This window comes from Pelophylax lessonae, assembly GCF_965119305.1.
Source record: "Pelophylax lessonae genome assembly, chromosome: 2".
NCBI classification, from domain to species: Eukaryota; Metazoa; Chordata; class Amphibia; order Anura; family Ranidae; genus Pelophylax; species Pelophylax lessonae.
Genome location: NC_138769.1, coordinates 455,844,631 through 455,868,237, shown reverse-complemented (window position 1 = coordinate 455,868,237; position 23,607 = coordinate 455,844,631). Strand labels below are relative to the sequence as shown.

The following is a 23,607-nucleotide window of genomic DNA, read 5'->3' as shown; positions in this document are numbered from 1 at the left end:
GGCAGCAGTCTGGTGTGCTCTCTCCAGGTATTTACCTTCTTGTCCTGTCATTCCTTGCTCAGTATTGTCTATCCCTGCGGGGTCAGTGCATACAGCAGTGTGCGGTGGGCTGCGCTCGCCGTGGTAATAAAGGGCCAGTACCTTTATACTTTTCTGTACTGGGGCATGGATTCTCAGGATAGCAAGTTTCCCCCCGCCCTGGTGGGGGACCAGGGGGCTGCTGCACCCCCCGAGGGGGCCGATCTGTCCACTGTAGTGGCTTCCTTGGTGTCTCAGGTGCAGATGCTGCTGGCTGAACGATCCGCAAAAAGGGCCAGGTTATCCATTTCCTCTGATTCAGAGGGCGATGTGGCTGCTGTGGCTGGCGTGCCCTTCTCAGGGTCCCGCTCATCTTTGGACCTTGTGGGGTCTGAGGGGGAGCCTGAGGTGGAGGGGGTTGTTTCTCCCCCTGGCTCGCCTGAAGAGCTTGCACTCATGAATGAGCTGATTGCTTCCATAAAGGACACCTTGCACCTGGAGGATGAGCCTACTCCTCCTGCTAGGGTGTCTTCCTTTGGAACACAGAGGACTCGCAAATCAGCGCAGGTTTTTCCCTGCCCTGCTGAATTTCACCATACGGTTAATGAACAGTGGCGCAATTTAAAGAAGCCCTTTACTGTGCCAAACAAGTTTAAACTGCTTTATCCGTTTGCGCCTGCCACCGACGAGCGTTGGTGTGTGGCGCCTCCGGTGGATCACTCGGTAGCCGTTTTGAACAAAGCTACTGCGGTGCCTTCTGAGGATACCCCGGTTTTCCGGGACCCTACGGACAGGAGAATAGAGTCTCTTGCCCGTCATGCCTATATGGTGGCTGGTTCTATGCTGAAGCCTATTTTTGCTTCCATTATGGCGGCACAGGCTGTTGCTGATTGGACCAAGATGCTCAGGCGCACCTTGGCGGCTGATTCCGCTTCGCCTACCACGTTGGCTATGGTGGACCAGATCCATCAGGGTGTCATGTACTTGTGTGATGCGGACTTGAATTTAGCTCCCTTGGCCGCGCGCCTGTCCAGCGTGGCGATTCTGAATCATCGTCTGATTTGGCTGAAGAATTGGTCGGTCGACCAATCTTCTCGCAAGACGCTGGCGGATTTTCCCTACGCGGGGTCTCTCCTTTTTGGCGAGGCTTTGGATACCCTGATAAAAGGGGTTACGGGGGGCAAGAGTACTCTCCTGCCCCAGTCCTTCAAGCATAAGTCTTTCCGTGGAAAGCGGAATTCCTCGTCTAGGCCCTCTCAGGGGTCCTTTCGTGCCTTTCGGTCGCAGTCCAAGGGAAAGTCCTTCAAAGGCCAAGGCTCCCAGAAGAAGCCGTGGGCAGGGAAGCAGAAGTCCGGCCAGTCCGGTTCAACTTCCCACACCACTTCAGCCTGAAGGGGCGCCCTCACCCGTTTCTGGGGTGGGGGGACGTCTGCGCGGTTTCCTACATCCTTGGCTGGCCTGCATTCGGGACAGATGGGTTCAGGAAATCGTTCGATCTGGTTACAAGATCGAATTTCTCTCTCGGCCGGCGGGCAGATTTTTTCCCTCAAATCTTCAGCTGTCTCCGGAGCGCTTGCAGGATTTGCACCTAGCGGTGCGGGACCTGCGGGCCCAGGGGGTGGTGGTCCCGGTGCCTCATCGGGACAGATTTCGGGGGTTTTACTCCAATCTGTTCACTGTGCCCAGAAAGGAGGGCAAGGTGCGTCCGATTCTGGACTTGAAGGCTCTGAACCGCTTTGTGCGGGTTTGCAAGTTTCGCATGGAATCCCTTCGCTCAGTGGTGGCTGCCCTGAGTCCGGGGGAATTCATGGCCTCCATCGATCTGAAGGATGCATACCTACACATCCCCATTTTCGAGGGTCACCAGTGGTACCTTCGATTCGCCATTGCGGAGGACCAATTCGTGGCGTTACCTTTCGGTCTCGCTTCGGCTCCGCTCGGTTTTTACCAAAGTGCTGGTACCGGTTCTGGCCCTGTTGCGAGCACAGGGCATTGCTGTCTTGGGGTATCTGGACGATATTTTGATACGGTCGAACGCCAGTCAGAGCCTGGTGACCGACCTGTCCGCCACGATGCGGACTCTGCAGGAGTTCGGTTGGACTATCAACATTCCGAAGTCGACTCTGTGTCCTTCGGTTCGTCTTCCCTATCTGGGAATGATTCTGGACTCTGTCCAAGCGAAGGTCTTCCTGCCGGAGGACAAGCTTCGGACTGTTCAGGACGAGGTCAGGTCCCTCAGGGACAACCGGCACTCGTCTCTCCGGACATGCATGAGATGTCTAGGTTTAATGGTCTCGTCTTTCGAGGCGATCCCTTTTGCCCAGTTTCACACGCGGGGTCTCCAAGCGGAGATTCTGGCCGAGTGGGACGGGCGGCCGCAATCCCTGGATCTGCGGATCTCGTTGAGCCACGACACCAGGAGGGATCTTCTGTGGTGGCTCCAGTCCCTGGCGGTGTTGGGGGGCAAGTCTTTTCGTCCATTCTCATGGACGGTGCTCACCACGGATGCCAGCCTGTTGGGCTGGGGTGTTCTGGGCGTTCTGTCCGCCCAGGGAACTTGGTCGGAGGAGGAGTCCTCCCTTCCTATCAACATTCTGGAATTGAGAGCGATAAAGCTTTGCCTTCTGAGATGGATGGACCGGCTTCGGGGCCGTCCAGTTCGGGTTCAGACGGACAATGCCACCGCGTTGGCCTACATCAACCACCAAGGGGGCACCAGGAGTGCCCGAGCGGCTCGGGAAGTAGCCGACATTGTCTTGGGCCGAGACGCACGTCCCGGCAATAACGGCAGTTCACATTCCGGGGGTGGAGAACTGGCAGGCGGATTATCTGAGTCGCCAGACCCTGGACCAGGGAGAATGGTCCCTTCACCCGGATGTCTTCCAGTTGTTGTGCGCGAAGTGGGGTTCCCCAGATGTGGACCTGTTCGCGTCTCGTCTGAACAACAAGGTGGAAAGGTTCGTGGCAAGGACGCGCGATCCTCGGGCAGACGCCTCAGACGCGTTAGTGGCGCCCTGGCATCAGTATCGTCTGATGTATGCCTTTCCACCGATTCAACTGCTGTCCAGGCTTCTTCGCAGGTTAGCCTCGGAACCGCACACGGTGATTCTGGTGGCGCCGGACTGGCCTCGCCGGTCTTGGTACGCAGACCTCGTAAATCTGGCGGTCGACACTCCGTGGCGTCTGCCACTTCGAGAAGATCTCCTGTCTCAAGGACCGATATTCCATCCTGCTTTACAGTCGCTGGCTTTAACGGCCTGGCTGTTGAAAGCCAGGTCCTGAAGGATAGGGGTCTCTCCCCTGAAGTTATTCCCACTTTGATCAAGGCTAGAAAAGCCTCTTCGGGAAAAATTTACTACCGTACTTGGAAAGCGTATTTTGCCTGGTGTGAGTCCAGGGGGTATTCCCCTCGCTCATACTCGGTGTCGAGGGTGTTGGCTTTTCTTCAAACGGGCGTGGCCACGATTAAGGGTCAGATTTCTGCGCTGGCCGTTCTCTTTCAACGCACTGTGGCGTCTAATTCATTGGTTAGCACCTTTGTTCAGGGGGTGCGACATTTGGCCCCTCCTAGGAGGGAACCTTTGCCTCCATGGGACTTGAACTTGGTTCTGTCCGTGTTACATCAGGCTCCTTTTGAAAAGATCAGGGAGATCTCGTTGTCTCTGTTGTCCAAGAAGGTTGCCTTTTTGGTGGCAATCACTTCGGCTCGCAGGGTGTCTGAGCTGGCGGCTTTGTCCTGCAATTCTCCCTACCTGGTGGTCCCACAAGGATAAGGTGGTGCGGCCTAACCCATCTTTTCTTCCGAAAAGGATCTCGGAATTTCACCTGAATGAAGACATTGTCTTGCCTTCGCTCTGCGCGAAGCCTAAGCATCCGAAGGAGGTTGCCTTACATTCCTTGGATGTTGTCCGGGCGATCAGGGTTTACCTGTCGTCCACTAAATCTTTTCGTAAGTCGGATTCCCTCTTTGTCCTTCCTGAGGGACCTCGGAAGGGCATGGCGGCGTCAGCTGCGACCATCGCCAAATGGATCAGACAGCTCATTGAACAAGCCTATGCCTTGAAGGGGAAGGTTCCTCCCTTCCCTGTGAAGGCGCACTCTACCAGGTCTTTGAGTACGTCTTGGGCTTACCGTCATCAGGCTTCTGTGGCCCAGGTGTGTAAGGCGGCGACTTGGTCGTCTGTTCACACCTTCTCAAAGTTCTATAAGGTGGATGTTCAGGCATCGGCTGATGCCTCCTTTGGCCGTAAAGTTCTCAGTGCGGCAGTTTCCTAGGGACCCTTGTTTTTGTGGGCCCTTGGTTATTGGGGTGTTTTACCCCTGGGTTACTTGTTTTCCTGGGTTGTTGCTCCTGTTGAGCACGTTGTCCTGTTGCCCAGTTGGTTCTCTTACTGTGGTAAGGTTCCTTTCTCTGTTGTGGGTACTGTGTTGCCTTTCTACGGTTGCGTCTCCCACCCCTCATGTCTACACTGCTTTGGGACATCCCATTGGTGAAGACTTGTGAGTGGGCGGCGACTGTCGGAGGACGTAAGAAAACTGAATTTTTGTAAAATCTTACCGTAAAATTCCTTTCTCTGAGTCCTCCGACAGTCGCCGCCCCCCGCCCCTCTTTTGGGGTTTTTGTGTACTCTTACTGCTATGCTACCAAACTGAGTTGGGAATGCTGGTGCAGGGAGGTATTGACTGAGGGGACAGCCCCTAGGGGTGTGTCTATGCTAAAAGCTTTTGTATTAACAATTCTTGTTGCCTAGCTACTCCTACGGAGAAAAGGTCAATACCCATTGGTGAAGACTTGTGAGTGGGCGGCGACTGTCGGAGGACTCAGAGAAAGGAATTTTACGGTAAGATTTTACAAAAATTCCGTTTTTTTTTTTCCTATCTTTTTGTTCCTTTGATGATTCCTACGCTGTTGAAATCTAGGAAATCTACATCTAGGAAGATCTACCATTGTACGTGGAAGACGTACATTGTGTGGTGCGAGTCTCCTGGGGTGTCCGACATTTGGTTGCTTCAGTGCGGGCTTTGTTGCTGCCCTGGGATCCTAATTTGGTCCTTTCATCTCTACAGAAGCCTCCCTTTGAAAATATTCAGGCGCTTTTCCTGCTTTCGGTGGCCCTTTTTGGTGGCTTTCACCTCTGCGCGCCGGGTGTTGTAACTGGTAGTTATCCGTCATTCCTTCCTAACTAATGTGGTCTCTGACTTTCATTTGACTGAAGACATTGTGTTGTCTTCCACGTGTCCCAGGCCTAAACATGCCTTGGATGTGGTCTGGGCAATTAGGGTGTACCTGGCAGCTTCTGAGACTTTCAGGAAGTCAGATTCTCTATTGTGCGAACATGAACGGACCTCACAAAGGGTTGCCTGCTTCCTCTGCGACCATTTGCAGATGGATCAGACAGTAGTTCACACCTATCAAGGGTCAGGTTTCTCCTTTCCCTGTCAAGGCGCACCCTATTTCCGTCGTCATGCGTCAGTGACGCAGGTTTACAAGGCGGTGACCTGGTCATCAGTGCACAATTTTACAGAGTTTTTATAAATTGGATGTGTTGGCATCTGTGGATGCTTCTTTTGGTTGCAAGGTTTTGCAGGCTGCTGTTTAGAGGACCTGGTCCCTTTTTGAGGGTGTATTGTTTTTCAGGTGAGCTCCAGTTGTTTATGGTAGAGCTCTGTTACCTTAAGGCTATGGTTAGCTTCGGGATTTTCTTTTTGTTTTTCCCACCCCTTATGTTTAACACTGCTTGGGGACATCCCAATGGTTAAGAAGAATCAGGAGCTGTGTCTGTCAATGAACGAAAGAGAAAATGGGATTTTTGACTTACTGTAAAATCCATTTCTCTGATGTTCATTGACAGACACAGCACCCACCCCTCTGTGGAGTTGGCTTTCTTCTGACACTGCTTGTAACAAAACGGAGTGCCTATAGCTGAGAGTGGGTGTACACCCCCTGGGACTGCCCCATAGGCGTAGTCGAGCTATTTCCTGCCTAGTGTCCTACTCCTGTAGGGGGCAGTATAATCCAATGGTCAAGAAGAATCAGGAGCTGTGTCAGTTAATGAACATCAGGGAAATGAATTTTATGGTAAGTCAAAAATCCAATTTTTCTTAGCCGTCAACAACGGTCTTCTGAGAAGTGGGTTGTTCAAGGAATTCGGTAGTTGGTGGGGCACCCTGGATTTGGATCTTCAATTGAAGCTGAACAGGTTCATTTCTAGCATTCTTAATTGTTTGCAGTGGATGCCCTGGTATCACCATGGGACCAATTTTCCCTAGTTTATACCTTTCTGTCATTACAGGTTTTACCTCATCTGTAGGGTTTAAGTGGAAGGAATTCTGATTTGCAAGTTGAACATGGTACTCCAATGTTTTAAACATGTGAGCAGATTAATCTTGGATTCTTCCAGTTCAACCCAACTATCAGTTACAAGGTCCAATCTTTCATCCTTCTTTACAGTTAATGACTTTAATGGCATGGCTGTTGAAAACAGGGTATTGGGTGAGGGTTAGATCTCGGATTTGGTCATTCCTACCCTACTGAAGGCTTGGCACATGACTTCAGGGAGGATTTATCCTATAGCGTGATAGCTGGTTAAAATGTATTTGTAGCCAAAACTTTATTATTAAGAGTTGTAGAGGTTTAAAGTTTAGCTGGGCCCAAGCTATGAACATTAAAGGTGTAGTTCACTTTAAACAAGAAAAATTGCCTGAGCAGGAAAGGAGGGGGGGGGGGGGGGGGGCTGTAGATCAAAACAAACTGTACAGCATGGGTGTCCAACCTTTTGGCTTCTCTGGGCCACATTGAGTGTAGAGAAATTTTCCTCGGGCTGCATATAAAATATATACTATAGTTGAGTTATACAAGTAATAAAATGCTGCCGCACCACCCGCACTAATTTAACACAACTAGAGCAAGATCAAATGAAATGGAATCGGTATACAGAGGCTTACTTCTTCTGAGAGATAATAAAGGAAAACTCTAACCACCATGACCACTTCAGTGATTTGAAGTGGACATGGTGGTAGGAGTCAGAAACACTGCACATGCTCGATCCCACCCTCCCCTCCCCTCCCCTCCGAGGCAGCCTCTGCCTACCGTTAGTTGGAAGTTGCTGTGGCCATGCCCCCGACCCGACTTCCTTCCTCCCCAGAAAAAAAAAAAAAATTGTCAGGAGGCAGTGGGCCGCATTGCCTATGGTTCCGGGCCACATGCGGCCCTCGGGCCGCAGGTTGCACATGCCTGCTGTACAGCTTTGACCAAAGTTGAATATTGCCCTTGCTATAGGTGTAGGCCATTTACCTGAAGCCAAACTGTAAACTAAAACGGAGTTGAAAACTGTAAGAGTCCTAGCTCTTAAAGTTCACATCCATTGTCACAGGAGTAAGCTGTTTCTCTAATTCATACCCTTTCACATTCACCTTCTCTCCCCTGATGCAGCAGCTCTCTGAGCTTGGCATTTCAGATCTCGCTCCTGTGATGAAGGTGAACCTTATCTAGGAGTCTCGTAGCAAAGCTCTACATCAATACAGGACAGGATGATGTGATCTCTCGGGAGTATTCAGTTAGACTTCAGAACGTGTGTAAATAGCCTACACCTATAGAAACAGCATTATTCAACTTTGGTCAAAGCGCATAGGCAGTTTTCTGGTAATGGTGAACTATGGCTTTAAGGCCAGATTCAGATATATGCGTTGCATTTAGTGATCGACCAATATCGTTTTTTTAATGCCGATACCGATATTTTGGTCATCGGATATCAGTATCGGACGATATTAGCCGATATTTTCTGACATTTTAAAAAAAAAAAAAAAAAAAAAAAATATATATATATATATATATATATATATATATATATATATATATATATATATATATATATATATATATATATATATATAAATAAATAAAATATAATTTTTTTTTTTTTCACAGGTACTGTTGTGGAGGGATCTGGGGGTCTAAAAGAGCCCAAACCCCTCCTCTGCACTTAAAAGCATTCAAAACGCTAAGTTTGGCTGTTTTAAATGCTGTCATAATTTTTTAATTTCGCACCGAGTGCATGGAAGTGATGTCATGTAGTCACTTCTGGGTTTTTTTTACATGGAGACCAGATCAGAGCCGACCGCGGCAGGGGGGGGTTGTTCCCTTCCGCTCCTTGTAATGACAGCCGAGCGGCTTCTGAGCTGTATCAGTTGTCATTACAAGACAGCCGACCGTGATGCAGGCATCATTCTGGTACAGCACTTTCCCGAAATATCGGCAATATCTGTAACCTCAGGGGCCGATTCCAATATATCGGGGAAAGTGCATATCGGCCCCCGATATATCGGTGTTGGTGATAATCGGTCGATCCCTAATTGCATTACTACAAGGCATGACCCCACACCATGCATATTTTGCACATTGCAGTTTCAACCCCTGCACTAAATCAACACACCTCCAACAAACATACATTATAGCACAGAAAAATGCATGACAAGGCATTGCACAGGTTCACATTAAAGTAAATGCTGCAATAACTTGCCTTGAATGAGAAGTATCTCTAGTCCCTTCATGGAAGCTGTGCTAGCTCTTCCCGCAATGAAAAGCGCTCTATGAATGAAGGACAGGAGGATGAATGAAAGGTTCCTTCATAAAGTTTTTCACATCAAGGAGCTATAGTATACTTTTATGATCTAGGGGCAGGGTGAAAAGACTGGGCATTTTTGATGAGCCCTCGTCACAGGTCCAGCGCCTCATTTTAACACCCACAGCACTGGAAGATCAGAGCTGCAGGGTTATTGGTAGGGTGGGGCAGAGGTTTGAACTGTTCAGGGGACAAATCCGGCACTAGCACAATGCGTACTTTTCATTCAATGTAGGCATCGTCCCTTTTGCTGATTTTGAAGAAAAGATTGGTATTTGTGCTTATGTAAGAATCAAACTTACCTAGGTGAATGCAGCATTGGTCCCCTGCCGGCTCTAACGCTGAGAACCAAGCAATCAAACTCTGCTGATCGCTCAGTTCTCACAGCTCCCTGAGCAAAGGCTGGTGACTCAGGTGTTGAGTAGTGATGCCGCGAACATAAAATTCGCCGTTCGCGAACGGCGAACGCGAACATCGGCGAATGTTCGCGAACCGGCGAACATTGCGAACCGCCATAGACTTTAATAGGCAGGCGAATTTTAAAACCCACAGGGACTCTTTCTGGCCACAATAGTAATGGAAAAGTTGTTTCAAGGGGACAAACACCTGGACTGTGGCATGCCGGAGGGGGATCCATGGCAAAACTCCCATGGAAAATTACGTAGTTGACGCAGAGTCGGGTTTTATTCCATAAAGGGCATAAATCACCTAACATTCCTAAATTGTTTGGAATAACGTGCTTTAAAACATCCAGTGTGTGTATACGATCAGGTATGATGTTGTATCGATCAGGTAGTGTAAGGGTTACGCCCGCTTCACAGTGACAGACCAAACTCCCTGTTTAACGCACCGCAAACAGACCAGAACCGACCAAAATGGGACAGGAACTGGGCTTTAAGGGTTAGGGTTAGGGTTACGGTGAGATACTTGGGGTTAGAGTTAGTAACCCTACCCCTACGCCTCTAACCCTAACCGTCTAACCCTAAGCACTGAAAATAACCCTAACCCTAATTCTAATTTTTTTTCTGGTTCTGGACATGCTACAGAGCTGAAACTTCACAGGTACACTTTTTAGACCCCCAGACACTGAATCACACAAAAAAAGTTCTTAAAATTGTAATTTTTTTGATAGAGAGCCAATTTTTGGAAAAATTAAAAAAAAAATAAAAATAAAACATTTCTTTGGATTTAGCATCTGGGGGGTCTAAAAAGTGTACCTGTAAAGTTTCAGCTCTGTAGCATGTCCAGAACCAGAAAAAAATACGGGTTAGGGTTAGGGTTATTTTTATGGCTAGGCTTAGAGGGTTAGGGTTATGGTTAGAGGGTTAGGTTTAGTGTTAGGGGCTAGGGTTAGGGTTACGGTGAGATACTTAGGGTTAGAGTTAGTAGCCCTACCCCTCTAACTCTAACCCTCTAACCCTAAGCACTAAAAATAACCCTAACCTTAGCCCTGACCCTAACCCTAGCCCTAACCCTAATTCTATTTTTTTTTCTGGTTCTGGACATGCTACAGAGCTGAAACTTCACAGGTACACTTTTTAGACCCCCCCCCCCACAGACAATTAAATCCAAAGAAATTTTTTTTTTTTTAATTTTTTTTTTAAGTTTTCCAATAATTGTCTCTCTATCAAAAATGACAATTTTTAAGAACTTTTTTTGTGTGATTTAGTGTCTAGGGGGTCTAAAAAGTGTACCTGTGAAGTTTCAGCTCTAATTCAATTAGCTGCAAGTACACCATTCAAGTACATCATTTTAAGTACATTGAAGAGATATTGCAGGAAACTGAAGAGATTGAATAGATACTGCAAGAGATTGGCTTGGAGTTTGCAACTGACTCATCTGTATTTTTTGCTGGCTATTGCTTGAGAAGGGGAAAGGAATTTGGTCAGGTGTTTGCTATTTGCATTTGCTAATGAGACTAGCCCATTAAGGTGTTAGAATTGTTGCTGGGGGAGGAGCTGTGAAGGAGTGTGTATATATAGAGAAATACTAATTAGCTGGCCTAATTCAATTAGCTGCAAGTACACCATTCAAGTACACCATTTTAAGTACATTGAATAGATATTGCAGGAAACTGAAGAGATTGAATAGATACTGCAAGAGATTGGCTTGGAGTTTGCAACTGACTCATCTGTATTTTTTGCTGGCTATTGCTTGAGAAGGGGAAAGGAATTTGGTCAGGTGTTTGCTATTTGCATTTGCTAATGAGACTAGCCCATTAAGGTGTTAGAATTGTTGCTGGGGGAGGAGCTGTGAAGGAGTGTGTATATATAGAGAAATACTAATTAGCTGGCCTAATTCAATTAGCTGCAAGTACACCATTCAAGTACACCATTTTAAGTACATTGGAGAGATATTGCAGGAGATAGTCAGGAGGTAGGCTGGAAGGTGGAAAACTAAAAAAAAAAAAAAGGTAAGATTTGTTTGACTTAAATTTACATTTTTTTTTTTTCTCCTCTTTAAAATGGCAGACTTGGTTCAGTGCAGGAATTGTTGTGCATTTATTTCATGTTCCACTCTTTGGAGATTCGGATGCTGTCAGATCTGTAGGCAATTCTCCTTACTGCAGCAGGAAATTGCATTTTTGAAATCAGAGATATTTAAATTATCTGTTAAACAAACTCCAGCTGGGACTGCTGCAATGCCACTGCCACAGAGGACCCCCAGAAATGGCAGATGGGTTACTGTAGGTTCTGGAAGACTTAGAGTGGTGGATAGAAGACAAGTCCCACAGTCGGTGGTTCTCCAAAATTCATTTGCAGCACTCTCAGAATGTAAGGACAACATGGATATGGACTCAAGCACAGAGGGTGAGAAACCATCGACTCCTATGTCTAATGTATGCAAGACTGCAGCCAAGGACAAAAAAGATAAAGTGAAGTCTCAAAGGAAGCAGCTGTTGCTGGGTGATTCAATCATAAGAAGTGTGGAGCTTAAAGAAAATGGTTCTGTGAGATGTCTCCCTGGTGCTACTGCTAGGCGAGATAGAAGACGTATTATTAATATTGTTAAGCAAGCAAAGCAGGAAGGGGACGTGGATGTTCTTGTCCATCTAGGGACAAATGACCTGGCTTGCAATGAAATGTCAGAGGTGAAAAAATCTTTTATCACACTTGGAAATGACATACAGCATTTTGCATCCACCATTTCATTTTCTGAAGTTCTGCCTGTGCATAATGTTCAGAATGATAGGCAGAGGCGCATAAAGGAGTTCAACATATGGCTTAGTAAATGGTGTCAAGAGCAAGGATTTGGCTTTGTTTCTCATGATAGCTCTACTTGGAATAGAAAGGAACTGTACAAAAAAGATGGTTTGCACCTTTCTCTCAAAGGAACAAATGTACTTAGTGAACAACTCCAAGAATTTGCGAAAGAGTATTTAAACTAGGAAGGGGGGGCAAAAGAGTGAAAATACAAGAGTCCAATTGCCCCCCGAAACAATGCCAGAACAGGTCAGAAGCACAGAGGTTAAGAAATGATAAGCTCAGAGTCCTGTCTACAAATGCTCGCAGTTTAGGTAAAAAAAATCAATGAACTTGGGTCAATAATGGAATCTGAGAATGTAGATTTAGTGGCTGTTACGGAGACATGGTTTAATGAAAGAAATGACTGGGACATAACCATACCAGGGTACTCTTTATACAGAAGAGACAGAGTAGGCAAGAAAGGAGGAGGAGTGGCCCTGTATGTGAAAGATAGCATTAAATCTAACCTAATACAAGTTGGTGAGGCCAACATAGAGTCAGTTTGGGTTACGTTGCAGTTTGCTAATCATGCAGTAACTCGTGTAGGTGTGATATATAGACCACCTGGTCAAGTTAAAGAACTAGATGATCTACTAGTTGAAGAAATAGCTAAAATGACAATGAAAGGAGAAGTTATCATTATGGGAGATTTCAATCTTCCAGATATAAACTGGAAAACCAAAATAGCAAGTTCTACCAGGAGTACAGATATTCTAAATTCCCTACTGGGGTTGTCTCTGCAACAAGTGGTTGAGGAGCCAACCCGGAGGGAGGCCATTTTGGATCTGGTATTCACAAATGGGGATTCGGTATATGATGTCATTGTAGGCGAAACCTTGGGATCTAGTGATCACCAGTCAGTGTGGTTTAATATAAGAACTGTGAAAGAGTCACACCACACAAAAACAAAAGTTTTAGATTTTAGAAAAACAGACTTTTCAAAAATGAAATTAGTCATAAATGAGTCCTTATCAGACTGGAACGGATTACATGGAGTCCAGGAGAAATGGGACTACTTAAAAGGTGCATTATTGAAGGCAACAGAAAATTGCATTAGACTTGTCAGTAAAAGCAAAAAAAGGAAGAGACCACTGTGGTACTCAGCAGAAGTGGCCCAAATCATTAAAAATAAAAAGCTAGCATTTTGTAATTATAAAAAAACCCAGAGCAATGAAGATAAGGAAATCTACAAGATTAGGCAGAAAGAGGCCAAGCAAGTTATAAGAACTTCTAAAGCGCAGGCAGAAGAAAAACTAGCTCAGTCTATGAAAAAGGGGGATAAGACATTCTTCAGATATATAAATGAAAAAAGGAAATTAAAACAAGGAATAACTAAATTAAAAACAAAGGACGGAAGGTATGTAGAAGAAAATAAAGGGCTAGCTGACTGCCTTAATGAATACTTCTGTTCAGTTTTTACAGAAGAAAAAGGAGAAGGACCTCCACTTGAAAGGATGACTAATGAATCATTTCATGCATGTGTCTTTACAGAGGAAGACATTCTAAGATTGCTGTCTAAAGTGAAGACAAATAAGTCACAGGGTCCTGATGGGATACACCCAAGATTATTAAAAGAGCTTAGTGGTGAGCTGGCAAAACCATTAACAGATCTATTTAACCAATCATTAGTAACAGGAGTCGTCCCGGAAGATTGGAAATTGGCAAATGTCGTGCCCATTCACAAGAAAGGTAGTAGGGAGGAATCGAGCAACTATAGACCAGTGAGTCTGACATCAATAGTAGGCAAATTAATGGAAACCCTATTAAAGGATAGGATTGTGGAACATCTTAAATCCCATGGATTGCAAGATGAAAAACAACATGGGTTTACTTCAGGGAGATCATGTCAAACAAATCTTATAGATTTTTTTGACTGGGTGACTAAAATAATAGACGGTGGAGGTGCAGTAGACATTGCATATCTAGATTTTAGTAAGGCTTTTGACACTGTCCCACATAGAAGACTTATCAATAAACTGCAGTCATTGAGCATGGACTCCCATATTGTTGAGTGGATTAGGCAGTGGCTGAGTGACAGACAACAGAGGGTTGTAGTCAATGGAGAACATTCAGAACAAGGTCATGTTACCAGTGGGGTACCTCAGGGATCTGTACTGGGACCAATTTTGTTTAATATCTTCATAAGTGATATTGCAAAAGGCCTCGATGGTAAGGTTTGTCTTTTTGCTGATGACACAAAGATATGTAACAGGGTTGATGTTCCTGGAGGGAAACGCCAAATGGAAAAGGATTTAGGAAAACTAGAAGAATGGTCAGAACTCTGGCAACTGAAATTTAATGTGGATAAGTGCAAGATAATGCACCTGGGGCGTAAAAACCCAAGGGCAGAATATAGAATATTTGACACAGTCCTGACCTCAGTATCTGAGGAAAGGGATTTAGGAGTAATTATTTCAGAAGACTTAAAGGTGGGAAGACAATGTAATAGAGCAGCACGAAATGCCAGCAGAATGCTTGGATGTATAGGGAGAGGTATAAGCAGTAGAAAGAGAGAAGTGCTTATGCCGCTGTACAGAACACTGGTGAGACCTCACTTGGAGTATTGTGCGCAGTACTGGAGGCCATATCTCCAGAAGGATATAGATACTCTAGAGAGAGTTCAGAGAAGAGCTACTAAACTAGTACATGGATTGCAGGAAAAAACTTACCAGGAAAGGATAAAGGACCTTAACATGTATAGCTTGGAAGAAAGAAGAGACAGAGGGGATATGATAGAAACATTTAAATACATAAAGGGAATCAACTCGGTAAAGGAGGAGAGCATATTTAAAAGAAGAAAAACTACCACAAGAGGACACAGTTTTAAATTAGAGGGGCAAAGGTTTAAAAGTAATATGAGGAAGTATTACTTTACTGAGAGAGTAGTGGATGCATGGAATAACCTTCCTGCAGAAGTGGTAGCTGCAAATACAGTGAAGGAGTTTAAGCATGCATGGGATAGGCATAAGGCTATCCTTCATACAAGATAGGGCCAGGGACTATTCATAGGATTCAGATATATTGGGCAGACTAGATGGGCCAAATGGTTCTTATCTGCCGACACATTCTATGTTTCTATGTTTCTATGTAGCATGTCCAGAACCAGAAAAAAAGATAATTTTTTAGTAGAGCAGGGATGGTGGGAACCCCTTTTACACCTATATGATCTTTTTTTCTGGTTCTGGACATGCTACAGAGCTGAAACTTCACAGGTACGCTTTTTAGACCCCCCCCCCCCCAGACACTAATCCAAAAAAAGTCATGCCTGCCACCGTATATATCAGTGGTGGGTGGGCAGTGGCACTGCAGTGGGCACAGTACACTCTGTGGACCTGACAGTCACTGGCACCCAGGCAACTGCAATTATAAAAAAAATATATATATTTTTACTTTGCAAGCTGCTGTGCCACCGTATATATATCAGTTGTGGGTGGGCATGCAGTGGCACTACAGTGGGTACAGTACACTCTGTGGACCTGACAGTCACTGGCAGCCCAGGCAACTGCAATAATAAAAAAATATTTTTTTTTTTCAATTTGCAACAAGATGCAGTGCCACCGTATATATATCAGTGGTGGGCAGTGCACTGCAGTGGGTAAAGTGCACTCTGTGGACCTGACACAGCACTCACTGCAATTATGACAGAGGAAAAAAAAAATATTTTTTTAAAATGCAAGGTACTGTGCCTGTGCCACCCGAAATGAGTGTGGTGTGCACACAGTACAGTCTGTGGTGGGTCTGTGGCCTCTCACACACAGCGGGCAGGCAACTGCAGTGTACTATATATATATATATATATATATATATATATATATATATATATATATATATATATATATATATATATATATATATATATATATATATATACTCAATTACCAGCCCTTAAAAGGGCTTTTGGGGACACTAGATAGAGAGATATATATATATATATATATATAAATTACTTAGAAGGGCTTTTTGGGGTGCTGTCAGGATGCTGTCCTTACAGCAGTAGTGGACCAAGAACACTGACTAGCAAGACCAGGAACACTGACTAACAACTGTCCCTAGCTATTAACAGCAGCAGCAACACTCTCCCTGCTCTCACTAACACACTGCTTCAGAATGATCTAAGATGGATGCTGCCCTTGCTTATTTATAGGAGGTGAGAGGGTGTGGGAGGGAGGTATGCTGATTGGCTGGAAATGTGCCTGCTGACTGTGAAGTTCAGGGTCAAAGTTTGCCTCAATGATGTATTATAGGGGGCGGACTGAACATCGCATATGTTCGCCCGCAGCGGCAAACGCGAACATGCTAAGTTCGCCGGGAACTGTCCGCCGGCGAACAGTTCGGTACATCTCTAGTGTTGAGAGCAGAGAGCCAGGTGCCTGTCCAGGCATGTGGGCGGATCTAGGCCCTATGGTAGCGATCTTTCCCGAGCCTGGACTGGCTCTGTGATGTCAGCCTGAAAACGGTTTACAGGAGTGCAGAACAAACTGCACTCCTGTGATCCACAGGAGAAGTACACCCAAACAAGCTTTGGCTGTACTTCTCCTTTAAAAAAAAAAAAAAAACTTTAGCTTTAACACTTAGGAAAGCGAGGCTAAAAATCAGACATGTGAATGGCATCCCTGCCCAGAATTCTTTATCTCCACACCTCAGAAAGCAGAGCAATAGTTTATCACAAAATGCTTTTTCCAAGAAGTGTGCCTGAACCATTGGAATACTGCACTGGAATGTGAACTCCAGAGACTTCTGATTGTGTGCTTTTGTAGCTGCACATATGACTTGCATCAACTGGATTGTTCCCTTTCCTACACCCTTTGGGCACAGACCAACAGATGGGGGCGTGCTCTAGGAAATAGGCTCAAAAAGGAGATCCCATTGCCAGGAACCCTAAATCCTAGAGCATCTTTGTCAAATACAAATCATTAGAATGCTTCTAGTTATTAAAACTTTCCTAAGGCAAAATGTTTCTAAAAACATTACTTTTTGAGCGATGTATGTATGTTTGCACTCTGGATGCCTCTGCTACACAAAGTATCAAATGGTCAACAATAAAGCAAACAAAACAAATTAATTAGTATCATCTGTAGCAGTTCATATCTTTCTTTCCAACTGGAATATACACTGCAGTGTAATTGTCAATTAATATTTGAGTCATCCATCCCATCTACCATTTTTTTTTTTTATGCTGGGGAGTGAAAAGGACAATTGTGAATTCCAGCAAAGGGCCTCCTAATTCATTTTTTTTTTTTTTTAAAGTGACGTTAAAGTGGGCCTAAACTCAAATAACAAAGATTTATGTTATAAGGAGGGAACATCTATAAGTGTTAGAGGTTGTAAACCCATAGATTTTTTTTTTTTTCGCAACCTGAAAGAGAAAGACATAATGAGCTAGTATGCACCGCATACTAGCTCATTATGAAATACCTTAGAACGAGCCCCCGCCGTGCCGCCCGCTTACCTGTATGACGGGCGACTGGATGTCCAGTCGCCCGGGATCGCGGCATCCGGCCATCTGATTGGCCGGAGCCGCGGTGATGTCACTCTCACGCATGCGCGCGGGAGCCGACGGTCACGGCACGGGACTCTGAAGGAACAGCACCAGCGGCTGTTCCTTCAGAGCGCATGCGCCAGTACATGTTTAGGAGATATTTACAATACCTATAGGTAAGCCTTATCATAGGCTTACCTATAGGTAAAAGTGTCAGAGGAGGGTTTACTTCCTCTTTAAATAACCCTTCTTTGTCTGAAATTCATCCTGAAATATTGAGGTGCCCTTCCTGGTATGTGAGTGAGCCTACAGCATCCTAGTTGTATATCTACAGTGTGAGATCAAAGACACTGCTGCCTGTTTGGAGATTTAGATGTACATTTAATAAACCGCTGTAATGTCTGCATTATCACAGTTTTTCTCCACACATCCTAATGCTTTTTCACCACTTCTGTAGAAAAGTTAAACCGATTTAGGTGGCAGGATATATCTGCTATTAAGCAGTGGTAAAAATCACCTGAATGTGCAGAGCAAAGGCTGTTGAAGAAGGTGGGGAAGAATGCACCTGTATTCATGGCACCTTGTGCTCTCTGTATCACTGTGTTTACAGATCGGTTTTCAATCTGTAAAATATATTGTGGAATACAGGCGAAGAGTACAGTGTGCCATGAATACAGGGTGTTTGATAAGCGAAGTGCAAGCAGTGCCAAGCAAAGTGACATTCCTCCTGATGGTACCAATGGCCCGGTATGTGAAAGAGCAGATTATAGTGCTTTTTTTAATCAAACAGTGGGGATTGTTTGCAGTGGTTCTCTGCCTTAAAAATCAATGTCTTGCAAGACTTGTACCAGATGGAGGCTTGAAAAACTTAAGCTACTAATTTGTGGGATATTTTATGATAGGATTCCTGAGATGTCGTCTTTATGGCATGCCCTACTTTTATCTTCTAGGGTTCATAAAAATGGAAAGAAATCTGGTCTTCACAAAGAGAATCTCCTGTTACGTGGATGCACTCTGAGGAACACAGAGGTCGTCTCTGGCATTGTTGTCTATGCAGGTACTGATTCATACTAATGCATGTCACTTTTGAATAAAAAAAAAACATAGACCAAGAATCAAGTTATTTTCTGTGACCACCTGAATATAAGCTCTTGTGTTGGACTCAAATAGTCTATGTAGATGCAGGTTAAAGTATAGAAAGGTTCGGTTTTGGATAGAATGGGAAAGATTTACAATGTTTGTCAGGTTTTTTTGCAGTCTGTGTTCTGTTTGAGTAAATTTACTTCCCACTTGTTTGGTGATCATTGTATCTGGGACTTAGTGGCTTTAAAGGCTGAAGGTTTTTTTTTTTTTTTTATAACCTTCTGAGATGTATGGGATTTTTTTTTAAGCCCTTTTTACCTAGGTGGATGCAGCATCTGTCCTCTGCCAGCTCTAAGACTGGGAACCGAGTGATCAAACACTGCCAATCGATTGACAGTCACCAGCTCTCTGCTTAAAGAGCTCTGAGAACTAGTCACCACTCTCTGCTGCTTTTCCAAACCCCCCCTCACTCACTGGAGCGCTGTGCTGTGAAGGAGGCGGGAGCGGCCGGCTCGGGTTCTCAGTGGCTAGCTGAGAGGCTAAGTCGGGTGCATGTCTAGGCATGTGGGCAGATCCCAACTTAATTGTCGTGATCTTGCCCCAGCCTCAACCGGCTCTGTGATGCCAGCCAACAGCAGGCTTTATTTCGGTGTCTGCTAAAATGGGTCACAGGAGTTCAGAACGAACTGCACTCCTGTGATCCGCAGAAGTACAGCCAAATGAGCTTTGGCTGTACGTCTCCTTTTAATGCATTCTGTGCATTAAGGAAAAAAACACTGAGTGCAGTTCTTCCTGTTATCAGGGCATGAAGGGAAGGGCTGCAAAATCGCAAAACATACGGGAACGCTCAGGAATCTCCTTCTGTGCGATTCAGGTGTGAAACGCCCCTTAATTTTTTGGGATTAAAATATACTTTAAAACGTATCTTGGCAGAATGCAGTACATCCCTGGTATTCAGTACAGTTTTCATATTTTTTTTATCACTTTTAAAGACCCTGCATGTAGAGGAAAATACCCGTGGTCTACTGGAAATGCAATCCGCTGTCCTGTGAGCTGGCAGCCCACCGCTTTTAGAGGGCTGAGTGTTTACAAAAGTACTTTAAAGTAGAACTATAGGCAAAATGTTTTTTTCATTTTGGGTAGAGCAAGGGAAGGTTCTAACCCCTGCCAGATTTTTTCTGTCATCATCTTTGTCCTACTGCAGAGATTCCATTAATTTCCTGTCCTACAGCCAAACAGGAAGTGAGAGAACATTCCTGCAAATGAAGGGATACCCTTGGGGCCCCCCCCAAGTCACCTAGTGTCCCCACACTAGTATCCCCATTGGAAGATTCCGCCTTTTGCCTTTAGTTATACTTGATTCTCACCCAAAAGGTCTGCCTTCTATAACCCCCCCCCCCCCCCGGCCACATTTTGGCACCTTTTGTGGGGTGGAGTGGGTACCTGGTTTTGTCAGGTACTCGCTCCCACTTATGGCTCAGTTCGCTTTAATGCCTATTCAAAGAATAAAAGACAAACTCATTACAAGCAAGATTGATAGGATTAGGACACTGTACACAGCTCCTTATCTTCTTGAATATTGGGTTATACTGCCCCCTACAGGAGTAGGACACTAGGCAGACAAAAACTTGACTATGCCTATGGGGCAAACCCAGGGAGTATACTCCCACACTTTGCTATAGGTATTCAGTTTTTTTCTGCCTAGTCAGGAGAAAGGACCTAGTTCCCTGCTGGGATCTCTGGTCCAGGCAATTTTTTTCTTTCTATTCTGTCAGGATAGTTTTTTTGTGCTGCTGCCCCCCCCCCCCCTCCCCCGGACAATATTGTCATAAAACAGTGCGGGTGCCCGAAACCCCCTGAAACTGTTCCTCCAGTAGTGGACTCCCTGGTTTCCAGGTTTACTAAAGCATCGTAATCCCAGGTGAAGAGTCCCCAGTCTTCAACCTCCTATCAGCCCGATCTGTGGAGGCTTTGACGCGCCGTATGTTCACTGTGGCTGGTTCAGCACATAGACCAGTACTTTTGCCTTTGTGTCGCAAGTTATGACAGAGTGGACAAAACTTTGCCGGCACCTGGAGGGGGAACCGCTCCCCCCCCCCCCCCGCCTTTGCGCAGCTGGTGGATTAGTTGGTCCAAGGGCTAAATTTTGTCTGTGATGCCTCTTTGGGTGCCGCTCCCTTGATTTCTAGACTGTCTCTCAGCGGTGGTCCTGCAGCGTATTATCTGGCTGAAATGATAGTCTGCGGACCAGGCTTCTAAGAAGGCCTTATCCGATCTTCCATTTGGGGGGGGTTGCCTGTTTGTAGCTTCCTTAGATGACCTCATCAAAGGCCTAAGGGTAAGGAGTCCTGTCACAGACCGGAACCGTTTCGTCCCTCAGGGTCTCAAGACAAGAGATCAAAGCCCTTTCGGGCCTCCGCCAGGGATTCTAAGAGATCTTGGTCTGGCAAGCCCCGAGCGGGTTCTGCCAGACTTGCGGACAAGACTTCCTCCGCATGAAGGGGCGCCCTCACCTGTATCTGGGGTGGGAGGACCTCTTTGCTGGTTTCCGGATCCGTGGACCTCCCTGATCCAGGACAAGTGGGTCCATGAAGTCATTCGCTCCGGCGACTAGATCGAGGTTTGATCGTACCCTAAGGAAAGATTCTTCCCTTCCAACCTGCACTTGTCCCTGGATTGCTTAAGGGATCTCTATGGGGCAGTGTAAGACTTGTTACTTCAAGGGGTGATTGTTCCAGTTCTGACATCGGAACATTTTTAAGGTTTTTACTCAAACCAGTTTACAGTTCCCAGGAAGGAAGGCAAGGTGCGTCCAACTCTGGACCTCAAGGCGCTAAACTGCTTTGTGCGGATACAGAAGTTCCGAATTGAATCTATTCACACAGTAGTGGCGTCCCTACATCAGGGGGATTTCCTCGCCACCATCGACATCAAGGACACCTACCTTCACATCCCAATATGTGCCGACCACCAGCACTTCCTCCGCTTTACCATGGGTGAGGAGCATTATCAGTTTGTGGCATTACCTTTTGGTCTCGCCGTCGCCCCCATACGTGGATTTTCACAAAGGTATTGGCCCTGGTGCTAGCATTGCTGCGTCAGTGGGGGATAGCGGTACTGGGGTATCTGGACGATCTGCTTTTGCGAGCATAGTCTTCAACTGCTCTGTTGGACAACTTGGAGATTACTCTGCAAACTCTGAAGGAGTTTAGTTGGATTCTGAATCTTCTGAAGTTTGCTCTGGTTCCGCCAAGAAGTCTGAACTATCTGGGTCTGAGGCTGGGCTTGGCCTCAGCCAGAGTGTTTCTTCCTCAGGAAAAACTTCAGAAATTGCAAAAGGCAATTCAGCTTCTGCTGTCCAGCAGGGGGTCATCTCTTCAGACTTGGATGCCGGTGCTGGGCCTGATGGTGTCTACCTTCAAGGCTATTCCGTTTGCACAGTTCCACATGAGATCTCTGCAAAAAGGAGATTCTGGTGAAATGGAACAAGAATCCTAAGTCTCTAAACAATCTGATCCTGTTGAGCCAGAATACAAGGGTGTCCCTGGTTTGGTGGCTTTGTTCTGACACTGTCAGGGAAAATCATTTTTTCCCCTGTACTGGACAGTCATCACCTTGAACACCAGCCTTTCAGGGTGGCTGGTAGCTCCCTGGAGCCAGTACGGGCTAATTTATGCATTTCCTCCGCTTAAACTTTTATCTCGCCGGCTACGCAGGGTCGAGTTGGAGGGGATTCCAGTAATTCTGGTGGCTTCAGATTGGCCCCGGGAGATCCTGGTATGCCAACGTGATTCGGCTGAAGGTCGCAGGTCTGTGGACACTTCCTCTGCGGGAAGATCTTCTATCTTAGGGTCCGACCTTCCATCCTGCTTTACAGTCGCTGGCTTTAACTGCTTGGCTGTTGAGAGCAAGGTGTTAAAGGACAGGTGTCTGTCTGATTCTGTGATCCCTACCTTCCTTAAGGCTAGGAAGTCCACTTTTCGGAAGATTTATCATCGTACGTGGAAAGCGTACATTGCTTGGTGCGAAACACTGAAGCTGCATCCTGGATCCTTTGCTATCAGCAGGATCCTGACCTTTCTACAGGAAGGGGTTGACCAACGTTTGGCGTTGGGCACTCTTAAGTGTCAGATCTCAGCCTTGGCTTTGTACTTCCAACGCCCTTTGGCTACGCACTCTTTGATTCGTGCGTTTCTTCAGGGCGTTCGCCATTTCGCTCCCCCCAGGAGGTCTCCGTTACCTCCTTGGGACCTTAATTTGGTTCTTTCGGTTCTTCAGGAATCTCCTTTCGAGAACGTAAGACACATTTCCTTGTTCGCCTTGTCGCAGAAAGTTGCCTTTTTTGTGGCAATCGCCTCTGCGCGCAGGGTTTCTGGACTAGCGGCGCAATCTTGCCGCTCTCCTTATCTGGTATTACACAGGGATAAGGAAGTGATAATGGCCTAATCCGTCGTTTCTTCCTAAGGTTGTTTCAGCTTCCATCTGAACGATTGCTTCCGTCACTCTGTCTGAAACCTTCACATCCTAAGGAAATTGCCTTGCATTGTTTGGATGTGCTTCGGGCGATACGGGTGAATCTGGAGACTTCTGAGTCCTTTCGAAAGTCGGACTCTTCGTTGGGTGTTTGAGTGCCTCTTGGGCTTTCCGCCATCAGGCGTCAGTGATGCAGGTTTGCAAGACGGCCACTTGGTCGTTTGTACATATGTTCACCAGGTTTTGCAGAGTTGATGTGTTAGCATCCTCGGATGCGTCCTTTGGCCGCAAGGTTTTACAGGCCACCATTTAAGGAGCAGTTTACTTTTCCTTCTCCTTTGTGGCTTTGCTTCAATTGAGCCCCAGTTGTTGCTTGTTGGGACTCAATGTTGTATAGTTGGCTTTGTTAGCCGTGGGAATTGCATTTTTTAAAGTTTGTCCTTTACCCACCCCTCTGTGGTTACTGGTTTTGGACGTCCCATCCGTCTATGATTTAAAGCAGCAGCTACGTCCTTCCGGAGGACGAAAGAGAAAATGGAATTTTTTGCTTACCGTAAAATCCATTTCTCTGAGTTCACCGACAACGTAGCTCCCACCCCCCTTTTCTCTAAAGAGTTGGGTTTTGGTGGTTGTTAACTGCTTGCAACTAAACTGAAGATGCAACGGTGAGGCCAGGGGTAATAACCCA

The 23,607-nt window shown here is 45.9% G+C and overlaps 1 protein-coding gene across 2 annotated transcripts in view; it reads left to right on the top strand.

The window, feature by feature from the left end:
* Nucleotides 1–23,607, top strand: part of ATP10A (ATPase phospholipid transporting 10A (putative)) — a 454,793-nt gene that overhangs the window by 215,960 nt on the left and 215,226 nt on the right. For both annotated transcript variants that reach the window (XM_082245265.1, XM_082245266.1), the window contains exon 4: nt 18,314–18,420. In XM_082245265.1, coding sequence (XP_082101391.1) covers nt 18,314–18,420 — 107 coding nt within the window. The remainder of the gene's footprint in view (nt 1–18,313; nt 18,421–23,607) is intronic.